This window comes from Neovison vison, chromosome 6 (genome assembly GCF_020171115.1).
Source record: "Neovison vison isolate M4711 chromosome 6, ASM_NN_V1, whole genome shotgun sequence".
Classification (NCBI taxonomy): domain Eukaryota; kingdom Metazoa; phylum Chordata; class Mammalia; order Carnivora; family Mustelidae; genus Neogale; species Neogale vison.
Genome location: NC_058096.1, coordinates 198,282,686 through 198,307,641, shown reverse-complemented (window position 1 = coordinate 198,307,641; position 24,956 = coordinate 198,282,686). Strand labels below are relative to the sequence as shown.

General features: G+C 35.5%; 1 protein-coding gene across 1 annotated transcript in view; it reads left to right on the top strand.

The window, feature by feature from the left end:
* Positions 1-24,956, top strand: part of LOC122909317 (sarcolemma associated protein) — a 143,968-nt gene that overhangs the window by 66,470 nt on the left and 52,542 nt on the right. The window contains 10 exon segments of the mRNA XM_044253312.1: positions 9,328-9,400; positions 13,293-13,329; positions 15,044-15,106; positions 18,829-18,924; positions 19,175-19,246; positions 20,573-20,713; positions 22,033-22,170; positions 23,450-23,618; positions 23,705-23,755; positions 24,247-24,297. Of these exon segments, the coding sequence (XP_044109247.1) occupies positions 9,328-9,400; positions 13,293-13,329; positions 15,044-15,106; positions 18,829-18,924; positions 19,175-19,246; positions 20,573-20,713; positions 22,033-22,170; positions 23,450-23,618; positions 23,705-23,755; positions 24,247-24,297 (891 nt within the window).

Sequence of the window (24,956 nt, the reverse complement as noted above, 5' to 3'; positions counted from 1 at the left end):
AGGGATTTCTATAAGATATACTGTTGAGGAAAGAATTACTATTAATAATTTCATTATTTTATTTTATTTATTTTTTTAATTTTTTATTTATTTATTTATTTATTTATTTATTTATTTAAAGAGAGAAGCAGGCTCCCTGCTGAGCAGAGAGCCCAATGTGGGACTCGATCCCAGGACCCTGAGACCATGACCTGAGCCAAAGGCAGCAGCTTAACCCACTGAGCCACCCAGGCAGGCACCCTAATTTCATTATTTTAAAAAGTCTCACCAATCCCTGTAAATATACACATACATGTATGTGTTTGTATTTGATTATATGACCATGGGGAAAAAGCATGGAAGAGTGCAAACTAGGTCATTATTGTGAATCATCCTGGAGTAGGGTAGAGGAGAAGAATAAAGAAGGGACAGCCAAATTAAAAAGGGTGGGGGTTAGTAAGACAGTTGTTAAAAACCTTCCACTATCTGTGTCATTTATATATTTTTAATTTATATGAAATTATCTATAAAAGGAAATTTCAAAAAAGAATATATAATATATAAAAAAGGCTTTTTGTATGTGTGTATAAAATCATGATTTTGTTAAAAAGGTGATAGACACATGATGTCATTGAGCATATCCATTCATATTAGTGACTCTTATACTCTAACCTCTCCAAAACAAGCTGATTTTGATGTTTGGCTTTTCACATAGTGTGACCCCAGTGAGAAAACTTACTGTACAAATAACCTGCCCTATAGATGTAAAATATCATGGTAAACAAATAGGATGATCTTCTAACAGATTTTTCTTTTTAAGGAAATGAGGAAGACAGAAAGCCAACCTATCAGATCCTTCTGGAATGGGGGCTTTAGGAACCTAATGCTATCTACTCCTCTGTTCCCCAATCCACAAACTGCTCAGACAGGGCATGAGTTTCCTGGGTCACATAATATTACAGTAATCCTCTGCTGCAAAGCTTGGGACCATTAGTTCTATAAACTTGACATATAATTCCAGTCACTTGATGTATAACTCCAGTCAGTTCATCACTGAAGTCCACTTCACCAGTATCTGATCCTAGGTAAGCTGCTGTGAACAAGGGGCCTATTACGAGCAGTCAGTGCTATCTTCCTCAGTAACTGCCCTTAGTTACTTTTGTTTCCCACAATAGATCTTGTGTTTTCTGGTCTTTAAGCCCTTGCACATGCTTTTTCCTTTGGCTAGAAACTTTTCTAGGCCCGAAAAGGTGCCTTTCCATGTCCCTGTTGCACACGGCACTCCCCCTTACGTGTTTGCCTCCCTCACTAACTATCAGCTATGCAAGAGCAGCCAGAGTGCATGTCTTCATTGTAGAATCTCCACACTCAAACTGGTACACACCGGTTGAATAAATTTCAAAATGTCATGAATCTTCCTCCACAATGTTACGAAAGTTCTTTCTACCACCTTATCTCAACTAAGATTTTGACAACCTTCCTCCTAATCCAGAAGCTTCATATGATGATTGGAAACTGGTAACCTTCTTATTTTCCACCGCTGTTTTTATTTTATCATGACTCAGTTACCTCTCCTTAACCTATCTAAACTTTAATTTGCTCATCTAATAGGATGGAACTCATGATACTACTACCTACTTCAAGGTTTATGGTATGATGTTCAGTGTTTGCATTGCAGCATGATGTTCTTTGTGAACATGGATAGAGTGTATATGGAGAACCCATCTCAAGGCCAGGTCCTTCTATTATTGCTAAAACCTTTGCTAGTCATTTGTATCATCTTTTCTTGCCTGTACGTTTGCCCCTCTTTCACAGTAGCTTCAGCCCCAAGCTCCTTTACCTGTCTGTCCTTTGGAACTTATCATTGGCCTTTTCAAAAGTACTCTCACTAACTGCTAGACCACCCCTTGGCTTTAGGCTTTGCTGTCCTTGCTCATTCCTAGCTTTTGGTAACTTTAACCAGAAGCTTTACTTTCTTCCTCTTTCTAGCTTGCTAGGAAAAATCACAAAGCTGATTCAGCACAGGCTGTGCCTAATTTGCTGGCGTAACTAAGAGAATCTTTCTGATAGCATGGCAGTCTACTTTTGTTCTTTTAAAAAGTGGGTTTTTGACCCAGAAATTACCTGCACTGCAATTATCTGCAGAACTTTTGAAACTTCAGATGTCTGGATTCCACTTTTCAGTCCTAAAAAGGGGATTTGCAAGTTGTGGGAACTGAGTATAACTATTTTTCTTAAAGTTTTGGTTGTTCTTTTGGAAATTAGGCTTAAAAACCCTATTCAATTAAGTTCCTGGCAGCACCTGTTTTATATGCTTTCCCCTGTCCTCAAACCCCTTAAAATTACTCTGTACAAAGCTTAATTTCCCCTTCAAACTAGAGCATTCTCCTGACTTACCAGTTTCTTTTTATTGCTCCATCATTTTCCCATACACTAGCTCAGCATAGTGGTATTGTTTCTGAATCTTGTCTCTTTACTTCTAGTCATTCAGGTCATTTCTTTCCTTTCCCTGCTCCTGCTTGTTTCTCCTATTGTCAGCCTAGAGCATCACACTAGCTCTCTACTTGTGGCCACTATACACTCCCAACCCACTGCCTCCAGAATATTCTTGTTACAACTTTGTTATTCTCCTGCTTTAGAAGGCTGTACCATACTGCAGAATAAATTCTGAAATGCTTTAATTGTACACTTGAGGCCCTCAAAAATGTGGGCTCAATTCAAACTTTTGATTTTGTTTCCCACTCCTTTCCTTTATAAATGTTAAGCTGTTAAACTAGATTAGAGGCAAGATGGCATATAGAAAAGATTGTTTTGAATCCTAGCACTGCCACTTACCAAACATATGATCCCAAGCAAGTTACTTTAGCTTTTTTGACCTTGTCTTATGTGTCGCATCTGTAAAATAAGACATAAAAATAACTATTTACATGGTTTGTCATAAGCAGTTAGTTAACATGTGTAGTGTAATTAGCATGGGCCTGGCACCTAGAGGCCCTCCAGTCTTCCTCCAGCTGCCCTTCTAAGATGTGCACTCTCTTACACTCTTCGCTTTCTGTTTCTTTGCTCATGCCATTCTCTCAGCCTTTCCTTCCTTTTCCAGCTTTTGAATCATATTCTTTTTTTTTTTTACCCTTTTTATAAATCTTTCCCCTGCCCTTGTCCATTCTAAATTCCCATAGTGTTTTGTACCTTTTGTAGCATTTGTGAAAAATTTCCTCTTTTGTTGTTATGTTAGATATTTCTTGTTCTCTCTATAAAATAAACCAAAACCTCCTCAAGGACAAGGATCTAGTCATAATCATCTTGTTTTCTTCATCTTTACCAGCATATTGCTTTGTAGCCAGCAAGTTCTCAGTGAGTACTTAGCAAACAGCTAAAACCAAAGAAGCACTTGTGCATAAATCAAAAAATAAGCTAACAAGCAATATTGCTCCATCATATGCTAGAGAAATAAAGCAAATGAATTCACATACCCATATTTGGTGGGAGGAAAGGATTCCTCCCACCAAATAAATAGCTAGAAACAGGATTCCTGGAAGAAACAGCTAGAAAATAAGTCAGGAAATGTACAGGTTGAGCCTAGAAGATTTTGTCATATTATATATAAAGCTATCTAAGACTGCTAGGGTTCTGTCAGATAACTCAAGAATTAACATGAAGTTCTAATTGATTGAAGATGGGACAGTTTGAGGATCAATAAAGATAACATCAGTGAATTGAAATGTCAACTTGTGTTCAAATTCATGAACTTAAGTGATACTAAAAGGAAAGCAAAATGAATTGATCAGCCTTAGAAGAACCTAGAATCTAGAGAAACCATTCTGAAAACATGTAAGTAAAGGGAAAGAATAAATCGTTGATGCTACCTTTCCTGGAGGGAATTATTCCTGATATAAACAAGTAGTCGAGGAGGGAAAGCTTTTTATTACTGAACTCCAGCTCCTAAATGAAGACAATGATAGACTATCAATACAGAAACTTTTTTTTAGAATTAAAATGTTAGTTGTCTATTCAGCTAACTTTTCCTGCTTCTTTTCTGAATTTAAAAAAAGATAAGGTCTTTGTGGAACGCCTGGATGGCTCAGTCCATTAAGTGTTCCTCTCTTGATTTCAGCACAGATCTAGATCTCAAGGGTCCCGAGTTCAAGCCCCACATAGGACTCCATGCTCAGTGAGGAGCCTACTTAAAAAATCAGGGCAGTTGGGTACATCAGTTGGTTAAGCATCTGCATTTGGTTCAGGTCATGATCTCAAGGTCCTGGGATGGAGCCCGAGACGGGCCTCCTGCTCAGTGGAGAGTGTGCTTGTCCCACTGCTTCTCCCTCAGCCTCTCGCCTTGCTCACGTTCTTGTTCTCACTCACTCATAAATAAATGAATTCTTTAAAATAAAATCTTTGAATCAAAAGCTTTATGAGACAAAAAATTCAGGGATGAAAGTTTGGTAACTCTTTTATCTTAGATTGCAGTCAAAAGACAATTAAGCTAATAATTCCCCAGTTTGAAAATGTTACCTCCTCTCATTTAGGTCTTGTTTTTTTTTGATGTTTCTTGTGCTTTTATGATCTCACTCATTGTACCTATTACTGCCAGTCATTTCAAGGGATCCTTCAGACTACTCAGATATAGTGTTGACCTTCCCACTCAGTGCAAGAACAGAGCTAGAACCCGGACTACAACATATCCCAGAAGTTTCAGTCTCCCAATCCAGGGCCTTAAATAGCTTTTAAGCTAATCACAGTTAACATGGGTCTCTTAAGTAACATCTATGTGAAGAGGCAATATAAAAAGCTGACTTCAGGGGCACCTGGGTGGGCTCAGAGGGTTAAGCCTCTGCCTTTGGCTCAAGTCATGATCTCAGGGTCCTGGGATCACACCCCGCCCCCCTGCCCCCCCCCCCAAATCAGGCTCTCTGCTCAGCAGGGAGCCTGCCCCACCCCCTGCGTGCCTCTCTTCCTACTTGTGATCTTTGTCAAATAAATAAAATCTTAAAAAAAAAAAAAGCAAGTAAACACTTAAAAAAAAAAGCTGACTTCATACCATAGAGTACATAAATTAACTCAAAAACAAAATAAATAACCTGTATAATAGAATAGAGGGAAAAACCCACAAATGACAGCTTGGATAGTCTTCATTTTGGTTTTTAATAAAGTCATTACAGATTTTAATAAAGGAATTTTTAATAAAGTAATTACAGATTTTTCTCCATAAATACGTTGTTGTTTTTTTTTCCGATTCAGACATACTTGTTTTTCATATTCAAACATTTCTGAAATTTGTGTGTAGCTTACAGTGCATGTGTTTAGGTTTCTTGCTGTCAGAAAGTATATCATTCCTATGAAACCTTTTTTTTCCCCCCTAAAGTAGTGCAGTGGCTCAAATTCATGACCATGAGACTGAGACCTGAGCTGAAATCAAGAGTCCGATGCTTAATCGACTGAACCTCCCAGGTGTCCCCTATTCAGCCTTTTAGAATTGGTATAAAGTGAAGAAACAATTACCATTAATTTATATGGAAAATTTTTTTAGAGTTCCCAGACCCCAAAAGTCACCTCTCTTAGGCTTTTCTGATACCTAAGGACATACCTTGCTAATGGATACACAAAATAAATCAAGATAAAGCACAGATGCTCACAGACACAGTTCAAAGCTGTGGTGGCTGGATGCTTTGATGCTGAGTGCAGTTGGTGGGGGAGGAACTTGGCGGAGCCACTCTTAATGTCTTTGTAACAGCTCGCTGCAAAACCCACACTGAATGCTATTTGTGCTTTTCACCTTTTTTCATAATAAGCAAAAATCCTCTTTGGATTTCTTTTGGTTAGAAAAACAGGTACTAATGTAGGTCTTTCATGAAAGTGAAGTAATGTAACAAACTTTTAAAAAGCAAAATGGGAGGCACCTGGGTAGCTCAGTTGGTTAAGCCTCTGACTCTTGATTTCAGCTTAGGTCATGATCTCAAGGTCTTGAGATTGAGCCCCATATCCATACTGAGTGTGGAGCCTGCTTAAGATTCTCTCTCTTTCCCTCTTTTTGCTCCTCCCACCCACATGCTGTCTCTCTTAAAAAAAAAAAAAAAAAAGTGAAGCTACCCGTATTTAATGTGGCACTGACCATGCAGCCTTCTTACCCTGCCTGAGAAAATTTTTAAGTTGTGTTTTATAATCAGTTTTGTCTTTGAGTCTTGGAAATATGGTAAATAATGTTTCTGGTTAAATTTTGAGAGCAAAATTTGTTTACAAAGCGATTCATAGAATATTTGAGATCAGTATTTTCCAAAGTATTTTTTCATAATATCATGTATATCATACATATAATACTGTATCAGTTCCTATGTAAGTGTTCTGAAAACAGGGGAGAAGCTCAATGGTTAAATAAGTTTGGAAAATGCATTTTACTTTCAGAGTCTCATGGTGGATAAAAAGCTGATTAATCTCTGAGAAAGACTGGTTTAAAAAATCGAAACCCTTTCAATCACTTTTAACCAAGTATTTTCCAAACTCTTCTGACCCCCAAATCCTTTTTTGTCAATACCTGCTAGCACTCCATTTTGGAAAATACTGCCATGTAAAATTAGTTAATATAATAAGTATTAGGGCAAAATATTTTTATCAGGTCATTTTAAATACTTGCCCATTGCAGATTAAAAAAGACAACTAATAATTCCATGCCTCTGTGTATCTAGTTGTCACAAGAACCTTTTCAAAGGCAGGGCAGGCTAGCTTAGTCCTACGTGGTCTTTAACTGCCTGCAGTAGTACAGCAACCCTGTGCTGCCCTGTCAGTGTTAAGTATTAGCTCTTGATTCATTTCACAGATTTGTACATCAGTCCAGTTGCTGGACTTTGAGGTGATATATCTGAAAAGTGGAAATTCTGATGTAATATATCACAGCTTGTCAGTTCCGGCAGTGCTTTATTCCGTAACTCATTACACCTACTTTTTTAGACTTTATTACCAACTTAAAGTTATTGGTCAAGTGTCAGTACTGCTGGATCTTCTTGTACTGTTCTCCTGTATTTATTATAGCCTGTCTACAGTAAACCTTTGGGGGAGTCATAGGGATGGGGTAAATCTGTCCCTTCCGTGTGTTGTACCAGGGAAAGGTGGGAGTTAGGCAGTTCTTATAAGTGTAGGTGAACCCTACTGTCCTCAAAGTAAGAGACATCTTCGTCCTGGGTAATGGAAACTGTAGAATATTAACTAGATATATTTTTTTGCACATTCAGTAATCATTCATTAAAGACCTAGTTTGTACCAGATAACCCTGCCAAGTGTGGGATTTAAAAAGTGAAAAGCAACAAATCCTGTCCCTCTCACAGAGTTGACTGTATCTGGTGAGAAAATGGTTGTGTAAATGATAAATATTCATAACGCAGTATGCTTACTATTATAAGAAGTAGATAATAGGAAACTCTGGGGACCCCTCAGTTAGATAATGAGTTTGGTGAAGTAGGTAGAAAGTCTGAGCCTAGAGAATAAGTAGCATTTGGTCATGCAGGCAAGAGGATAAAGGACATCAGTGACAGAACAACTCATAAAATGCACGGAGTTGTAGAATTTGGAAGTGCATGTAGGTAGTGTGGTCTTGCATACGATATTTATGGTAGCAGGCTGGAGGATGAGGCCTGAATGGAAGGAAGGAGCCCAGTGGTTGATGGCTGTAATTGCTAAGTTAGGCAAAGTTTAGAAGACTGACCCATAGGTGGTTCTTGATCCGTGTTAGCAGTTTTCAAATAATAAGTTAATGAAAATTGAGTAAACTGCACTAAATTTCTTAAATTTACTGTATATTTCCAGATGACAGGATAATATTACTTTATGTTTATAATTTTTTATGATTCATGAGCCTGATCATTTAACAAGTTATTCTTACATAAATGCATTAGCTCTATTCTTTTTTTTTTTTAAGATTTTATTTATTTATTTATTTTTAAAGATTTATTTATTTGTTTATTTGACAGACAGTGATCACAAGTAGGCAGAGGGGCAGGCAGAGAAAGAGGGAGAAGCAGGCTCCCCGCTGAGCAGAGAGACCGATGCGGGGCTTGTTCCCAGGACCCTGGGATCATGACCTGAGCCAAAGACAGTGGCTTTAACCCACTGAGCCACCCAGGCGCCCCTAGATTTTATTTATTTTTAATTTGAGAGAAAGAAAGAAAGAAAAGAGAGAAAGAGAGCACAAGAGTGGAGAGGGGCAGAGGGAGAGGAAGAAGCAGACTCCTCCCTGAGCACAGAGCCCAGCGTTGGTGACCCCAGGGTCCTGAGATCATGACCTGAGCTGAAGTCAGATGCTTAACCGATTGAGCTACCCAGGTGCCCCAACATTAGCTTTATTTTTAATCAGTTTTATTGAGATATAATTTTCTTGCAACACCAGTTTTATAAAACTCACTGAGTTTTGACAAATGTATTTGGTCACATAACCACCAGTCTTCGAATCATGAGATGGTATATTTTCATCACCCTGCATTAATTAGATTTTGGTAAACTAAATAAATTAACTCTTTGAACCCTAACCCTGGAAGATGTAATCTTGGAAGAACAGAGAAATAAAATGCCATCAACCTTAAACTAGCAAGAAATTTTTTCCCCCATAAAACCCAGTCACAAAGAGAAGCTCTGTATAAATGCTGCTTTGGGGGGGTTTTGTCTCTTGAAATCTTCAGAAGGAAAAAGGAGGAAGTAAGAAGCAACAGTAAGAAGTTGTCTGTAAAGTGGTTTAATGTTATGTAAAAATGTTTGAGGGTGGAGGGAGAAAAAGTACCGAGAACATAAAACCACATTTTAAATACTGAACTGGAAATCTCAGACTTGAATTCTAGCAAACAGCTTTGACACTTAAAGAGTTCCAGAAGCAGTTTCACTTTTCTGAGGTCTTGGTTTTCTCACTCATCAGTGGGGGACTCAAACAGCATATTCTAAGCTGTATTATACAGAACTAGGTTTTGTGAAGCGTGTTACAGGTTGAGGACAGGAGAATTAGGAATTAAGGCTAAATGCTAAATTGGGGAATAGTTGGAGTTAAGTTTTGATGCCAGCAGATAGGGGAGAAAGTGCATTTCCTCTCAATTGTATTTCTATATATTCCACTGACCTTTTATTGACTATTACAGCATTGGAGGTTAGGACACTTTTGAAAAACAATTCTGTCTGTAATTTTGCCTTGCAACTGTGATTCAGTATGAAGAGGAATGACTTTCTCCAGGGAAATGAATATTGTCATTAACCACCAGATTTCTTTCCTCCAAGTTCCTACATTTAGGAACAAAGTATATGTTTGGAAATGAGAGGTATGAAGGTTTGTATTTTTAAACAATTATTTAATCCATCTTATTTGTTTGTTTTAACCAGTTACCCATGGGTGTATTGTTTCCACAATAAAACTTTTTCTACCAGATGGTATGGAAGCCCGACTCCGCTCAGAGTGAGTATAATTTAGTGCCATGAAGTTTTTGTATTAATTACTTGGTTAACAATATTCTAGGTGATGGTATACTGTTAACACTTCAGGATTATTCTTATAATGGTAGAAAATTAATGCAGTACTTTTAGAATACAATATACTTTAATTTTCACATTAGCTACAATTCTAATAAATAATAATATATAATGAGGCACAGGTTATTTTGTTTCCAAATTTAACTTTACAGTTTATATTTTGATTGATAATTAGGTGTTTTTCAGAATATTTAGGGTATGCAAATTATTGGTGAGTAATAACTACTCAGGGATGAAAGATAACTGTATTTTGATCTGCATTTTTAATATAGGACTTCTTAAACTGTGATTCCCTCTGAAGTTAATGCCAGTGTCATGATCTTTTAGGACCTTGAGGATGTTGATATAGTTAATAGCCTATTTTGGTGGGAGTTTTGGAGGGATTTTCCAAGTCTGTATTTTTTTTTTCCCCCTGAAGAAGTGGAAAGATCACTTAGAGGAGGAGAAACTTGAAAAGGAAGAATTACTCATAAAATGTAAATGTTAAAATCTAAATATAAGTACATTTTAATCTTGTGCTTTTCACAGACTATCATTAGGTAGTAATTATTAATTAAATTTAAGCATTTTTTATTTGGGGGGCAATAAGCTTGTTTCTATACCCAATATAATATTTTTTATCCTTCAAAAGCAAAGACAAAGACCTGAGGGTGGGAGGTGAAGATAAGCAAGTTTAAGGCAATAAGTTTATTTAATAAGTTTAAGGCAAAGTAGAATAGTGAGTAGAAAAGAAAGAAAGAAAAAGAAAGCAGAGAGAGACCCTCCTATTGGTATGATTGTCTGTGCTTTCATTAGGATTATTATATATTTTGCTTTAGTTAGATGCTCTCAATTTTTTTTTTAGCTTTAAGCATATCTGAAACAAAGTAAAAAATTTTAAACATCTAAATGTAAAACAATCTGTTTCCTATTCTGTATTATAGTTTAATTATTAAAAAAAATACAGTTAACTTTGGGAACTCTAATGTGACTCAGGACTCAAGGGTTAAGTTTTTAAAAATAAGAGTACCTATTAATCAACTAGTGATATGTGGTTTCTTAAGAACACTGTTGTTTGTGTGTGATGAGATTTTCCCTTCATGGAGTTAAAAGATTTGAGCAGTTATATAAAGGGTTATCTGTGATCTCGGGTTCCATCTAGGAGGACATGTGAATTTTTCAGTCTATGTTAGTGAATTGTGTCCCTCTCCTTCTTGTTTCCCCAGTGCTTTTCATCTTTGCACCATTTCCTTCTCATTATTTGGTTTTTCTTATGTGGTTAAATATTAGTGTCATTTAAAATTTTGCTGCCAATTTCATAGTGCATAGACTGGCTGACTTTCTGGAGAAGAGGAATTTTGGACAGGCAGCTCTTTAGAGCTGGTAGATGAGGATTGTCTTTAGAGGTGGATAGTCTCATTCAAAGCCCAACTCCACTGACTCTATGTCTTGATCAGGCCTCCCTTTTCTTATTTGAAAAATGAAGATAACAATAGTACCTACTGAGCAGGAATTTTATGAGGCAAATTAAGCAAGGTTATGCACTTAAAGACTTTTGTATAGTAGCTGGCATACATCAAGGACACAATGATCATTGACTGTTTCTGTTACTGTCATCTTTTTTAGCAATCAAGATACATTTGGGTATGCCAGAATGCTTAGAATTTCAGGTACATTTAAATAATGCCTTTAAGATACTCACTAGCTAGTTCTCAAAAAGCTAATTATTTTCTTCTTCTTTGATTTTTATTATATTGCACAAAGGATTTGTTTTTCAGTTATCTGTGTACCCAACATGGGCTCAAACACATGGCTGTGAGATCAAGAGTCACATGCTGTACTGACTAAGCCAGCCAAGTACCCCTGCACAAATAATTTTTAAATGATAACAAACATGGGCACCTGGGTGGCTCATTTGGTTAGGCAACTGCCTTCGGCTCAGGCCATGATCCTGGAGTCCTGAGATCAAGTCCCATGTTGGGCTCCCTGCTCGGCGGGGAGTCTGCTTCTCCCTCTGAACTCTCCCCTTTCATGCTCTCTCTCTCTCAAATAAATAAATAAAATCTTTTTAAAAAATGATAACAGAGAAAAATTGCCTATAATCCCACCATCTTAACACTAAATAATGGGTTCCCTTTTCTGTATTCCCTTGTTGCATATGAACTTTTTCTATAATTCAAACAAATACACTTATATCCAGGATAGTTTCTGTAAGATACATGTTTAGCTGGATTTTTAGCCTTTTGTTAACCAAAGTTTCACAGGAACAGAAAATCTTATACTTGGGTCACTAAGAAAACTAGATTAAGGGACGCCTGGGTGGCGCAGTTGGTTGGACGACTGCCTTCGGCTCAGGGCGTGATCCTGGAGTCCCGGGATCGAGTCCCACATCGGGCTCCCAGCTCCATGGGAAGTCTGCTTCGCGGAGTCTGCTTTGCTCTCTGACCTTCTCCTCGCTCATGCTCTGTCTCACTGTCTCTCTTTCTCAAATAAATAAATAAAAAATCTTTAAAAAAAAAAAAAAAGAAAACTAGATTAAAAAAAAAAAAACATGAATACTGTTTGCTTCTATTTAAAGTTCATTTGCCCGAATGTGCGTGGGCTATAGAGAAAAATATATATACCCCAAATGGTTGTCTCTAGATGCTGGCATTAGGTAATTTTTACTTATTTCCTCATGCTTTCATTTCCCATAATCAGTATATATTGCTTGTATAGTCAAGAAAAAGAAGGTTATGTTTAAACTGTCTATCCCATGTTTATAGGGTAGAGAGAAAAACTAAAGTTGGCATAATTTTTTAAACCTTCATTAGGCGCCAGCTTTGCTAGGGCCTGGTGATAGGTTCTGGGGATCCAAAGGTAAATTGGTCATAGTGCCTGGCTTCCTTATCTGCTCTTATCTCATGGGAGTGGTAGTAGGATCAAGTGTTATTATGTCTTAGGTACTGTTGAAAGCTCTTTATTTATAGTAACACATTTAATGCTTACAGTTACCCCATGGGGTTATTTTTATGATTATCCCCATTTTATGAATGAGGAACTTGAGACCTATATAGTGCTTAGGTAAGCTTGCCCAAGATTACACACCTAGTAAGTAGAACCAGAATGTGGGCCCAGTCAGTGTGGCATCTGAGCCTGCATGCTGAACTGCTATACTGTAATACTGCCTGTCTGTCGTTAGTACTTTATAAGGCCCAAAAGGCAATTAGTACCAATTATACTGTCTGTTTACTGCTTAGTTTTATAGGACTGTACCGAGTTTAGTTTCATACCTACATCTAAGCTTTCAGTTGTTTGCATGTGACGTAGAGAACAGTAATACTGTTTGGTTGGCTAAAGTTGTTCTCCACTAGAACAAGTTTCCAAATCATAGCTTTCTTTCTTTGTTTTTTTCTACTTAAAAAACAAAGTAGAACTTTGTTTTTTAAGACTTTGTTTATAGGAATTACTTAATTTTAAAAGGACATAATTTACATATTCCAGAATTAAAAATAGGTAATTTAAGGAGTGCTTCTTTTCTGTATAGAAGTTCTATAGTCATGGAATTGACCAGAGCCCTCATTAAATAGTGGATCCTCAAAGGGCATTTAATACATTTTGAATTTTGAATTTTGGATTTGTGATTAGAAATATATCATGTGTAAAAGGTAAGTTTGTGTATTTATTACCTTTTTTTCCAAGAATTCTATGGATTTATGAAGGATTAGAGAATAATTCACATTGTTTTAATTATATGACACTGAGTGTATCAACTTTAGGGTTTAAGATATTCTGGTACTGTCATACTGTTTCCTCTGTGTCAGGAAATTAGATAAAAAATTCTAAATTTTACTTTTCAGTGTCATCCATGCTCCATTACCAAGTCCTGTTGACAAAGTAAGTTACGAATGATTATTTTCTCTAAACTAAAACAGCTATATTGCTTTGGAAAATGTTTGTATTTGTTTTTAATATGCTTTACCTAGGAATTTTTTTTTCTTCCATAACAAATGATATACAGTGTATGCAGGTATTTGGTTATTGCAGTCTTCTGATCTGGAAAATTTAGGATGGATGTTTCTTAGGAAAAAAACCTTTGTTATCTCAACTAAATGGCCAGTAGTATAGACTAGGAGCTCTAGCCAGAGATACAAAGTGTTAGTTACTACTTTTTATTCTGGAATACAGTTCTCTCTAGAAATATCTATTTAAGTTTTCTGTCCAAATAGTTCACCCAACATATACTTACACATAGAAAAATGGAAATATGGATTTACAGAAATTGCTCTTTTATCGTCCTTGAAAATTAGTTTTAACTTTATTTGGTCAGAAAATTTGCGATAATTACTTGTTAGTGTTTTTCCTTTTGTTCAGAAATAATTGTGTAATAAACTGTAGATATCATTGCTAAATACCAAAAAAAAATCTGTATCTCTTGGCATGAATGTGGGTGTTTTTTCTTAGTGTACTAAAACTGTTGTAAAATAGTTCACATTTTTTCTTCCATTTGGTTAAAGACTGAAAGCCTGCCTGAAACTGAAGTTCTCTGTGAGATTCCTTTTTTAGAAGTAAAAGTGGTTGATCATCAACCTTAGTAATACCAAGAATTATTTCAGAAGTAAATAATGGCATTGCCAGTTTAGTACTAACTTTTAAAAATAATGCCACTTCTCTAAATTCTAGTTAGCATATTAATAAAAATATTGTTTCTGAACCTAATCAGAAATACTGCTATTTAACATCACTAATAAGTTGATACAAAAGGCTTGGTAATATTGAGGATATGGGTAAATGTTACAGCAACCTAATAGTATCTTCTTTTTGTGGGGGGGTGAATAATGCCACGGTTCTATGTTCCACACTTGGGAAGAACCCCTTATTGAAGGTATTTCATCTAATACTCTTGAATTCTAAGTATTTTTTCTGTCATTTGTAATTTAAATACCATTACTTTCCATCTTTTTCTTCTTAAACTTACCTGTAGTTTAAAGAATGAAAAAGAAAAAACTATTCCCTCTTCCCTCCCTCTCTTGCTCTCTCTCTCACTTCTCCTTCCTTCCTTCCTTCCTTCCATCCTTCCTTCCTTCCTTCCTTACAAAACAAATCTATTTTCATTATCCTGGCCATGAAAAGTGTTAAATTTCATGTCCTGTCTGTCCCTGCACCCCAAAATACAATTCCCATTTTGAAGATGGCTACTTCTAAAAGAATTATGACTTCTTGGTGTATTGAAAAACTATCTAACAATGAATTGTAAAGGGGATAAGTTATATATCTATTGATTTAGGAGGTATTATTTCTGAATTAAGAAAGAGCAATATTGCTGTTGTGCTGTGTTTGTGATTTGGTTTATCAAGGAATGTTTTCATGAGTAGTACTTGTTCCACCACCCTGCTGATAAATTTCAGACTAGTCAGCAAAAAATAATACCATTTACAAATTCTAGGCATGAGACAGATACATTTTGAAAACAAAAGGAACTATTTTAAGCTGAAAAATATTTTTTATTTTGCATATTTCGGTAAATGGACATTTCAGGGACTTGGTTTGGCTTTAGTGTCTTTTATAAATGTTTTGTGTGACTATTGGTACTTATGTTATTTGTTTCTAGGTTGCTGCTAACACTCCAAGTATGTACTCTCAGGAACTATTCCAGCTTTCTCAGTATCTACAGGTAAAAGTAAATCTTGAAAATTCTTAGTTTTTAAAAGTAGAATTAAACAACTTAGATTTGATTTTGCTAGTTCACAAATATAGGCTAAAGAAATATTGACTGGATACAAATATAAAAGAAATATTTCTCAAAGTTAAAAAAAGGATTAAAATGGGGCACCAGGGTGGCTCAGTGGGTTAGGCCGCTGCCTTCGGCTCGGGTCATGATCCCGGGGTCCTAGGATCGAGTCCCACATGGGGCTCTCTGCTCAGCGGGGGCCCTGCTTCCCTCTCTCTCTCTCTGCCTGCCTCTCTGTCTACTTGTGATCTCTGTCAAATAAACAAAATCTTAAAAAAAAAAAAAAAAAATGGGGCACCAGGGTGGCTCAGTGGGTTAAAGCCTCTGTCTTCAGCTCAGGTCATGATCTCAGGGTCCTAGGATCAAGCTCCACTTCAGGCTCTCTGCTCAGCGAGGAGCCTGCCCCCCCATTCTCTCTACCTGCTTCTCTGCCTGCTTGTGATCTCTGTCAAATAAATAAATAAAATCTTTTTTAAAAAAAAGGATTAAAACTAGGTCTTATGAAGAGAGGATAAAGAGAATCAGGATTATTGGGGTGCCTGGGTGGCTCAGTCAGTTAAGCATCTGCCTTTGGCTAAGGTCACAATCCTAGGGTCTGGGGATCGAGTCCCGCATTGGGCTCCTTGCTTAGCAGGGAGTCTGCTTCTCCCTCTGCCTGCTGCTACCCATGCTTGTGCGCTAAATAAAATCTGGGTGGGGGGGTGGGAAGAATCAGGATTATTAAGTCTAAAAAAGATAGGGTTCCATACAAGAGAAGTATTTTTTTCATTCAGATATGGGGAAGTTTCAAAATAGTTTGTAGATGACTTTTAAATAAACTTAAACCTGGAGAGATCTTGGTTGCTCAGTATAATATTAATAGCAAATGATTTTATATATATATACATATATATAATGTAATGTAATATATAACTAATATAATATAAATGTATAATAAATAATAAATAGTATATTTATTATAAATGATAGTTTATAATATAATAAATAATATAATATACACATTAATATAATACATTATAATACAACATATAATTTTATTATAATAAATTAAATTATTATAATATATATAATATAATGTAATATATATTAACTATATGCCAGACTCTTGCAGTTTACCTCTATTCATTTATTCCTCAGAATAATCCTGTAAGGTACTTATTTTATTCCCATTTTTATAGATGGAGTAACTGAGATCCTGGAAAGTTAAATAATTTACACAGTATTACGCACCTACTCTGTGGTAGAGCTGGGATTTGAACCCAGACAGTCAGACCTCAGAGTGTCCACCCTTGAACACTATGCTATGCTGCTGGATCTGTAGAAGGATATTTTGATGGGGCAGATACCTGGAGTGGGCTCCTGAAGTTAATAATGGATTTAAAGAGCCATAGAAATTTCCATAAAGGAAATACGTGGCTTTTTTTTTTTTCCCCTCTTGATTTTGGGACATTTGGGCTGGATTATTGTTCTTATTATTCTGGTGAGGGAGCATGGTGGAAGAAAAGCTCTAGATCAGAAATTAAGAGATTAAACTTTTTATCCTGGCTCTGCTACTGAGTTCTCTGACTTTGGGTGAATCATTCACATGTGTAGGTCTCCACTTGCTTTTTAAAACGGATAGACTCAAACCAGTATCCTGGTTCCTACATTCCTTTATAAGAATCAATCACTAAGAGCAGTTCTCCCTCCGTTAAGAATTTACAAGTCTGAAAATTGTCAGAGTATTAATCAGATCTTACCTTCCACTGGGCATTATGTAATGGTGCATAGAAAAGCTGTTTTACACATTTGCAGTTTGGTAGAGTGTCTGAAAGCATAGACTCTCTAGCCAGAATTCCCTGGACTTGGCCTGTGGCTTTAACTTCAGAAGTTTGGGGAAGGTTGTTTAACCCTTTCGTGAGCCTTGTTTTCTTCATCTATGATGTGGGTATAATAGCATGTATCTCACAGAAATGTGAAGAAAAAAATGAATCTATATATATAATCTCCATTTTCACATGGGAAATATGAGGCTCATATAGGTAAAATGGATTTCCTGAGGCTGTACACTATATAGTAACTAGTCATCATGGACTGTGAGTCTAATGCCCTAACTCACTGCAGTACTTTTTCCAATTTTGTCCGTTCTTTGAATATTCATAATGGGCATAATCTTTCACTGTCCTTTTCTGGTTTTTGAGAGAAGATTATACTATGTTATCTTTTCTGTATACATTTTATTCAGTTGCCAAAGTTCTAATGTAAATTGTAAAACTTTTGAGCAGGAACTAGAATAGATAAATTTCACACCTTAGCACTAAAAGCCATTCCTGAAAGTATTAGATTTTTGTTAGGATGTGGTTCATGGAATAATGAAACTCTAAATGGAATTGAGTTTAAAAAGGTGAAATTACACCATCTAGTGGAAGTAGTGATTGTTTGGGGGGTTTGTTTTTAAGTAAAACTTTTTGCAGCATTTAATGTAATTTCCTGGATATTAGGAATGTTTAAAGAGCTTAAAATAAACTTGGCAACTAGTCTAAGTGTTAGATTCTAAGTTTTGTTAGATTTCTTAATCTATACTTTTAGAGTTATATTTTTTTAAATGGTACCAGTAACTAATTAGATCAGATTTTCTTTAATCATTATTTATCAAGGATGTGGGAAAAAATAAATGCGTACTTTAAACCTCAAGTACTGTCTTTGAAGCATATCCTTTTTTTTTGAAGTGGCTCCAGAGGTATTAGGGTAGTAAGTGTTCTTCTTTGGCTAATGACAGGAATAGAAGAAAGTGAAATTTAAAGATGTGCCATAACCACAGCTGAATGCTGTGTGAGCATTTTCACCTTGACTTCTAGTGAAGGAGACCCTCTTAACAGCTGTCAAATGTTAACAAGTGACCTAGAGATAAGGATTTGCTTGCCAACGTCCTTCTCTGTAAAAATATCCCTTTGGAGTTGCCAAATAGTTATATAACTCCTTGACCCCTTAATTACATTTGTGGACTCTTACTTATTTTTGCCATATTTGATTGATGCTGAGTAGTTAGTATATAGTCACAAAGATTCAGAAAACCTGAAAATACAAGAGATTGCAAAGTAGTGTCTCTCCTTATATATATTTACATATATAACATTCTTAAAAGGGAAAATTAAAAGACATTTCTATTTTAGATGTCATACACATACAACTAAGCCATTAAGAAATATCTTTGCTACTGACCAGATTGTTTGGCATAGTTTGAAATTAGTTTGTTCTGAAAGATACGTGTATATATTTTAAAATGTTTGTGTGTGTGTGTATATATACACACACATATATAGATATATACAAAGATATCTATGTATATAGATATATGTAAAATGGAGGGTTAATAACATTTGTTGAATTCTTCTAATCTGGGTTTCCTCTTTTTTTAATGCTTGTGAATTATGAGTGAAAGAAAAACAAAAATAGGGCACTTATTTTCTGTTAATAGGGGAAGGTGCAGCTCAGTACCCCTAACAGTCCAGGAAATAGGACTAAAATGATGTGGCTTATATATATTTTACAAGGTAGATTTTTCAGGTTTGAAAGTAAGATATAAAGTGGGATGTAAAATGAGAATATTTTCAGAATGTACTTTGATTTTTCTTCAAGGATCATGCTGAGTTTATAAAAATCTCTTTTGTGATTTGTACTATTAGGAGGCCTTACATCGGGAACAGATGTTGGAACAGAAGTTAGCCACACTTCAGCGACTACTAGCCATCACCCAAGAGGCTTCAGATACCAGTTGGCAGGTATTCCATTTGCCTTTATATTCAAGAAGCATTTAAGTATAGTTTAATATCCCTTAGATGTTGATTAAAAGTGAAATTTTTTTAGCAGGCAAAGGCAAAGTTATTTCTGAATGACCAAATATTGAAAATGTAGCATTTTACAATGGGTGTTGGTCAGTTTTATGATTTTATATCTTTTTTGGGCAGTAGCAACCTTTTTGATATGTGTAATTTTTTAATTACTCTGGGATTTAAATTAATTTTTCAACAGGCTTTAATAGATGAAGATAGACTCTTATCACGGTTAGAAGTTATGGGAAACCAATTACAGGCATGCTCCAAAGTAAGTATTAATCTCAAGTAAAGATCCTTAAAGAAAAATGCATAAACTATGCACAAAAAATGCATAGTTTTTTATATAGCTTGTTTCTTTGTCATTTGTGTACATGCTAAAACATGTATATGTTTTCACCATTCTTTCAAATCTTTTTTCATTATAGGAAATTTCAAACATACATGTAAGAAGAAAGAATTGTGTATTGAATACCCATATACAACTCTTTCTTTGTTTTCTACCACAGTTGGTATTTGCTGGAGAAACTGGGTCATTTGTTTTCTATAATTTCCCTCAGTCTGGATTGTTATTTAAACATTTCTTCTAGCTTTCCTCCCACACCATAAATTGGTAGTTTGATCTAGAGATTTGATCTTAGATTCAACTCTTTTTTTTGCCAGCAATACTTCATGAGTAGTATTATGTCTTTCACCAGAAGGCACCATACTATCTAGTTGTCTTTCTTTTGAGATATTAGCAATCTTTGATGATTCTTGGCTAGATCCATTATTTGGGCTTGCAAAAATGGTGGTACTATAGTTTTGTTATTCCTTCATTTATTATCTGGATTACTTCTATAAATACTTCTTTTCCTCCTCATAAACCATTTGGTTACCCTGAAGTCATTTTCTTAGGAAAAGAAGGATAAGTTATTTTCTCCATTTATTTACTAGATTTTAAAATTGGTTCCTTCTCATCCACCAAAGAAAGACCATGAAGTGTTTTTTCTCCCCAAACATAGATTTGAATATATTTCATGTGTTTCAGCCTATTCCACTTGTTGTTCTTATTGATGCTCAAATTTTCCCATCTTTGGTGCCTGAGACCTTTTCATAGAACCCCAGCAAACTGATAGCTTCCTGCTGTCATTTTAGACAAGGTATTTCAGACCCATCTTGTACATTTCCTGCCTCAGAACTGGACTCAGCTTTTTCTTCAGGGTGCTCTTATTCCTTATTCTTTATTCCTAATGGTTAACCATTATTTTAAAATGCTTGGTCCCTATGAAAGTATTATTTTTACCCACAAATGTAAATATTGTGGCTTATAGAGAATATGACAGATAGGTGACTTAATTCATTTTGTACATTTGAGAGAAATTCTCCATTTTCTTAGACTTTTTTTCTATCGGAAGTATGGATTAATATATTTGTGAAGGCATAATTTACAGTGCAACTTTTAAATACAGCTTCAGTTAATACAGGGCCAACATTATTTCTGTTTGGAGATTACATCAGTATAGAATTCAAAGGGCATCATAATATGTTATTTTTCCAAATGGTAAATACTTACAAAAATTACTTGACTATAATTATAAATGTCTTCTAATCCTAGAATCAAACAGAAGATAGTTTACGGAAGGAACTTATAGCATTACAGGAGGATAAACACAACTACGAGACGACAGCCAAAGAGTCCCTGAGGCGGGTTCTTCAGGAGAAAATTGAAGTGGTTAGAAAACTTTCAGAAGTTGAGGTATTTCATTTTAACAAATATAAAATGGTAGTATGTTTAAAATTTTTAGCTTAAAATTGCTAATATTGTAGGACATTTTAAACTTTAGTATTATATAGCTAAGAAGTATTTCCTGTCTGTGAAGTGGGAAAGGATAATATGCTGTTTTCCTTCTTAGGAATTTTCAACATAACCATGTGATTTTGGTGCTTGTGGTTCCTACTCAGTGATCGAGCAAATAACAGCCTCATCAGGGAGTCTTACTGTGTGCATTCTGTTTAGGATTTGGCCTCTCACACAGTGGACTGTGATATGTGGAGGGAATTGATCTCCTGTCACCTAGTTTTGCTTTTCTTCCAGTGGAGGGTAGTTAGTGGAAGGTGGAGAACCTTTCCACTGTTCTTATTTACCCACCCTCTGGAGAAGAAAACTGTGTCTAACTTTAGAGGTCAAAGGGAAAATATCTCTGAGGTCCTTTCTTGGTCTTTTAGGAACAATCAAAATGTGATTCTCGTTGCTTTAAAAATAACCTAATTGATGGGCACCTGGGTGGCTCAGAGGGTTAAGCCTCTGCCTTCGGCTCAGGTCATGATCTCAGGGTCCTGGGATCGGGTCCCGCATCGGGCTCTCTGCTCTGCAGGGAGCCTGCTTCCTCCTCTCTCTCTCTCTGCCTGCCTCTCTATCTGCTTGTGATCTCTGTCTGTCAAATAAATAAATAAAATCTTTAAAAAAAAAAAAAAACCTAATTGATAATGTAGTTTATTCCTTTGAACCGCTGCTAAATTACCACAGAAGTTATTTGTTACTGGATTTAGTTAAAATGCCCATTGTAAACTGAACAGCAAAATTACTATATATAGTATATACTGTAGAATATGTTATAGTAATAGTTTCTATAATAGCCTTATCCCATCATAACTAATTCACTGTCGTGTCATTGATTTGATATGCAAGGAAAGAAAATTGCTAGCAGTCTTCTAATTTTCTTATTAAGTTGATTATGCATAGTATTAAACTTGCTTTCAAGAATTGATAAGCTTAAAATATTTTCAAGTCTAAAAGTCATAACTGGTGACCTTTTAAAAGAGTAGTTATATAAAAGGAACATTCTTTCCTCCCCTACCCCCTTTCTGTGTTTTGTTTTGTTTTTCAGTTTTTTTGTTGTATTTTCTGTTTTAGCATGTACCTAAAGTAAATTAAAATTGTTATGTTGTTTAACCTTTACATAAAGGCCAGGGCAGATAATAATTTAGAACAGCCCATAGAATTAACACTTTTTATAAGTTGAATTTAGAATGTGCATTTATTCTAAATCAGTTATCTGTAAACTTGAATTACAGCGAAGTCTGAGTAATACTGAAGATGAATGTACACATCTTAAAGAAATGAATGAACGGACTCAGGAAGAATTAAGAGAATTAGCCAATAAATATAATGGAGCAGTTAATGAGATTAAAGATTTATCTGATAAATTAAAGGTATGTATTTACTCAACCTGAAAGTTTGTTAATTGTCCCTAACATACTGGGTATAGATTAAGAGGTTAGGTATTGCTGAATAGCTGTTGATATAAAAATTAGTAATGGATGGGTCGCCTGGGTGGCTCAGTGGGTTAAGCCTTTGCCTTCAGCTCAGGTCATGGTCTCAGGGTCCTGGGATCGAGCCCCACATCGGGCTCTTTGCTCAGCGGGGAGCCTGCTTCCTCCTCTCTCTCTCTCTCTGCCTCTCTGCCTACTTGTGATCTCTGTCTGTCAAATAAATAAATAAATCTTTAAAAAAAAATTAGTAATGGTTGAAATATGCAGTAAAAAAAAAGTGCCATTTAGCCCAAACCCCACTGCCCACAGATCATCGAAAGTCTGTAAGAGCTGACATATTTCCTCTGGATGGAAATAAGTAGTATTTCACAACAGGTATCTTTTAATACATAACAGGAAGTAGATGTAAATCAGCAAACCCCAAGATACTTAGACTTTTTAAAAGCTTGAATCAGCTTATCCTTGGGGAGCCCCAGGGATAGAGCCCAACTATGTTAGTGCTGAAACAAGCCCAGAAGTAACTTGGAGTCATCTGTATGGACCCTTGTAGCCTCCAGGGATGCTATTAACTGCTTCGGTGGCAGCTCCCTGTAGCTATAGGGCATTGAGGATAAGGACAGATGAGGCCATAAGTAATGTCAAGTTGGTCCCTTAAATGTTATAACTGAGTTTTAAAGACCCAGCTTTAAATAATTGAAACCATGGAATGAGTGGCTAGAAAACATATATTTGTTAGAGAAGACTAGGGCATACCTCCCCTCTGTGTGGTTGGTGAACCTGTAATAGTTTTAAAGATTGTTAAACGGAGGTCATTTTGAAAAATGCTTATGATCATCATTCTTTCAACTAAATGCAGTTTTATTTAAAATATCAGAGTAAATTACATTTTAGAACCTAGAAAGTAATTTAAACAATAGTAATTTCAGGGGGAAACCTTACATATTTCCTTACATATTTCCCTTTTTAACTCCTTAAAACTTTGGAGTTTTTCATTTTGACCCCCTTACTTGTATGTATTAGGCCTGTTTGCTTGCTACAAGTTTTTCTTTCCTAGGTGATAGGGAAGCATGACATTATTTTGACATTTACAAATATTTTCTATAATATTGAATATTCTCCTTAAAAGTTAGTGGTGAATAAAAAGCAGTCCTGCTTTAGGCCTTTGAAAGCAAGTTCAGACTTTATGAAATAAATGAATTTTTTTTTTCTTTCTCAACAGGTAGCAGAGGGAAAACAAGAAGAAATCCAACAGAAGGGACAAGCTGAGAAAAAAGAATTACAACATAAAATAGATGAAATGGAAGAAAAAGAACAGGAGCTCCAGGCAAAAATAGAAGCTTTGCAAGCTGATAATGACTTCACCAATGAAAGGCTAACAGCTTTACAAGGTAAGTTACCTAATCCAGAAGTTGATTTGATTTGATTTTTTTTCTTTTATCTGTGAAATATCTTTTTCTTGGACTTTTATTTACAGTACGGTTAGAACATCTTCAGGAGAAAACTCTTAAAGAATGCAGCAGTTTAGGTAGGTGTGTCACCCAGTTTCTTACTTAAAGCTGAATTTTATCATTGAATTTTTGATGTTTACTTTCTCATGGGTTACTTATTTTAAGAGGGTATTTCATGTTTTAGGTATAAAGTATCTCCAGTCTTTCAGAAAATTTCCTTAAAAATATGCTTGATTACCACCAGTGGGCACCATTGTTTAGTCTTTGAGATAAATGAAATTTCTGCATCTGAGACACTCTACTTAGAGATATTTAAATAAGAAAATACATGCACAGCAGGTTCCTTTTTTTTTTTTTTTGAGGTTCATTGGTAAGCAACTGGACAGTTGTAGCTTTTTCTCTGGGTCAATAGAAAATGGCCCGTTGAACCCTTCTTGTAAAAACAAATTTAAAGTGTGCTTTACTGTGTTAATGTAAGTAGGAATACAAAATGCCATGGTTACAGTTGAGACCAGTTTTAAAGTAATGCTTTCTTTGATAAGGCAATGATACACTGTCTTAATCCTAGGGATACAAGTTGATGACTTCTTACCTAAAATAAATGGGAGCACAGAAAAAGGTAGTGTAAAAAACTTAAATGTTTTTCTTTCATGATATCCTTTTACTATTTAAGCAGGATAGAGAGATCAGTGTTTTAAGGTTTTTAAGTGTTTGGAACGAAAAGCATGCAGTTCATAGACCATTGAGTCCCAGCATTAAAAAAAGCTTTCTTTTATTTTGTAATTCTTAATGCTATGATTTTTGGTTAGATATCCCTTGTTATATGGAAATTTTAATTGTTCAAATAACAAAAGTGACAAAGTTCAACTTTAGCATTGGTTTATATACGCAGTATAGCTTTCTCCCCCAGTATATTTTTCAAAGAACTCTACTTTGATTTTCTTTCATCAAGTACTAGTTCCTGAGGATACTGGGCTTCCATTTTTAATGTTTGTGCCCTGCCCCATACCTGGCCAAGAGCTTATTTAACAGTTTATCCATTGAGCTCTTGGATATGTCATAGAAACTGCTTTCTTTATACTGTATATCTGTTTCTTTAATCAGAAAAAACAGAGTCAGTCATTTCTGCTATCTGAATAATCATTTATTAGTTAATGATTAGTTTACTCTGACCCTTCTTTTTGGATAGCTTGCATTATCTCTTGCCAAAAATGTATGGCTGCTCTTGGTTTTTCTGTTACTGCATGAGGTACTTTTTACCATATGGCTTGTACATTC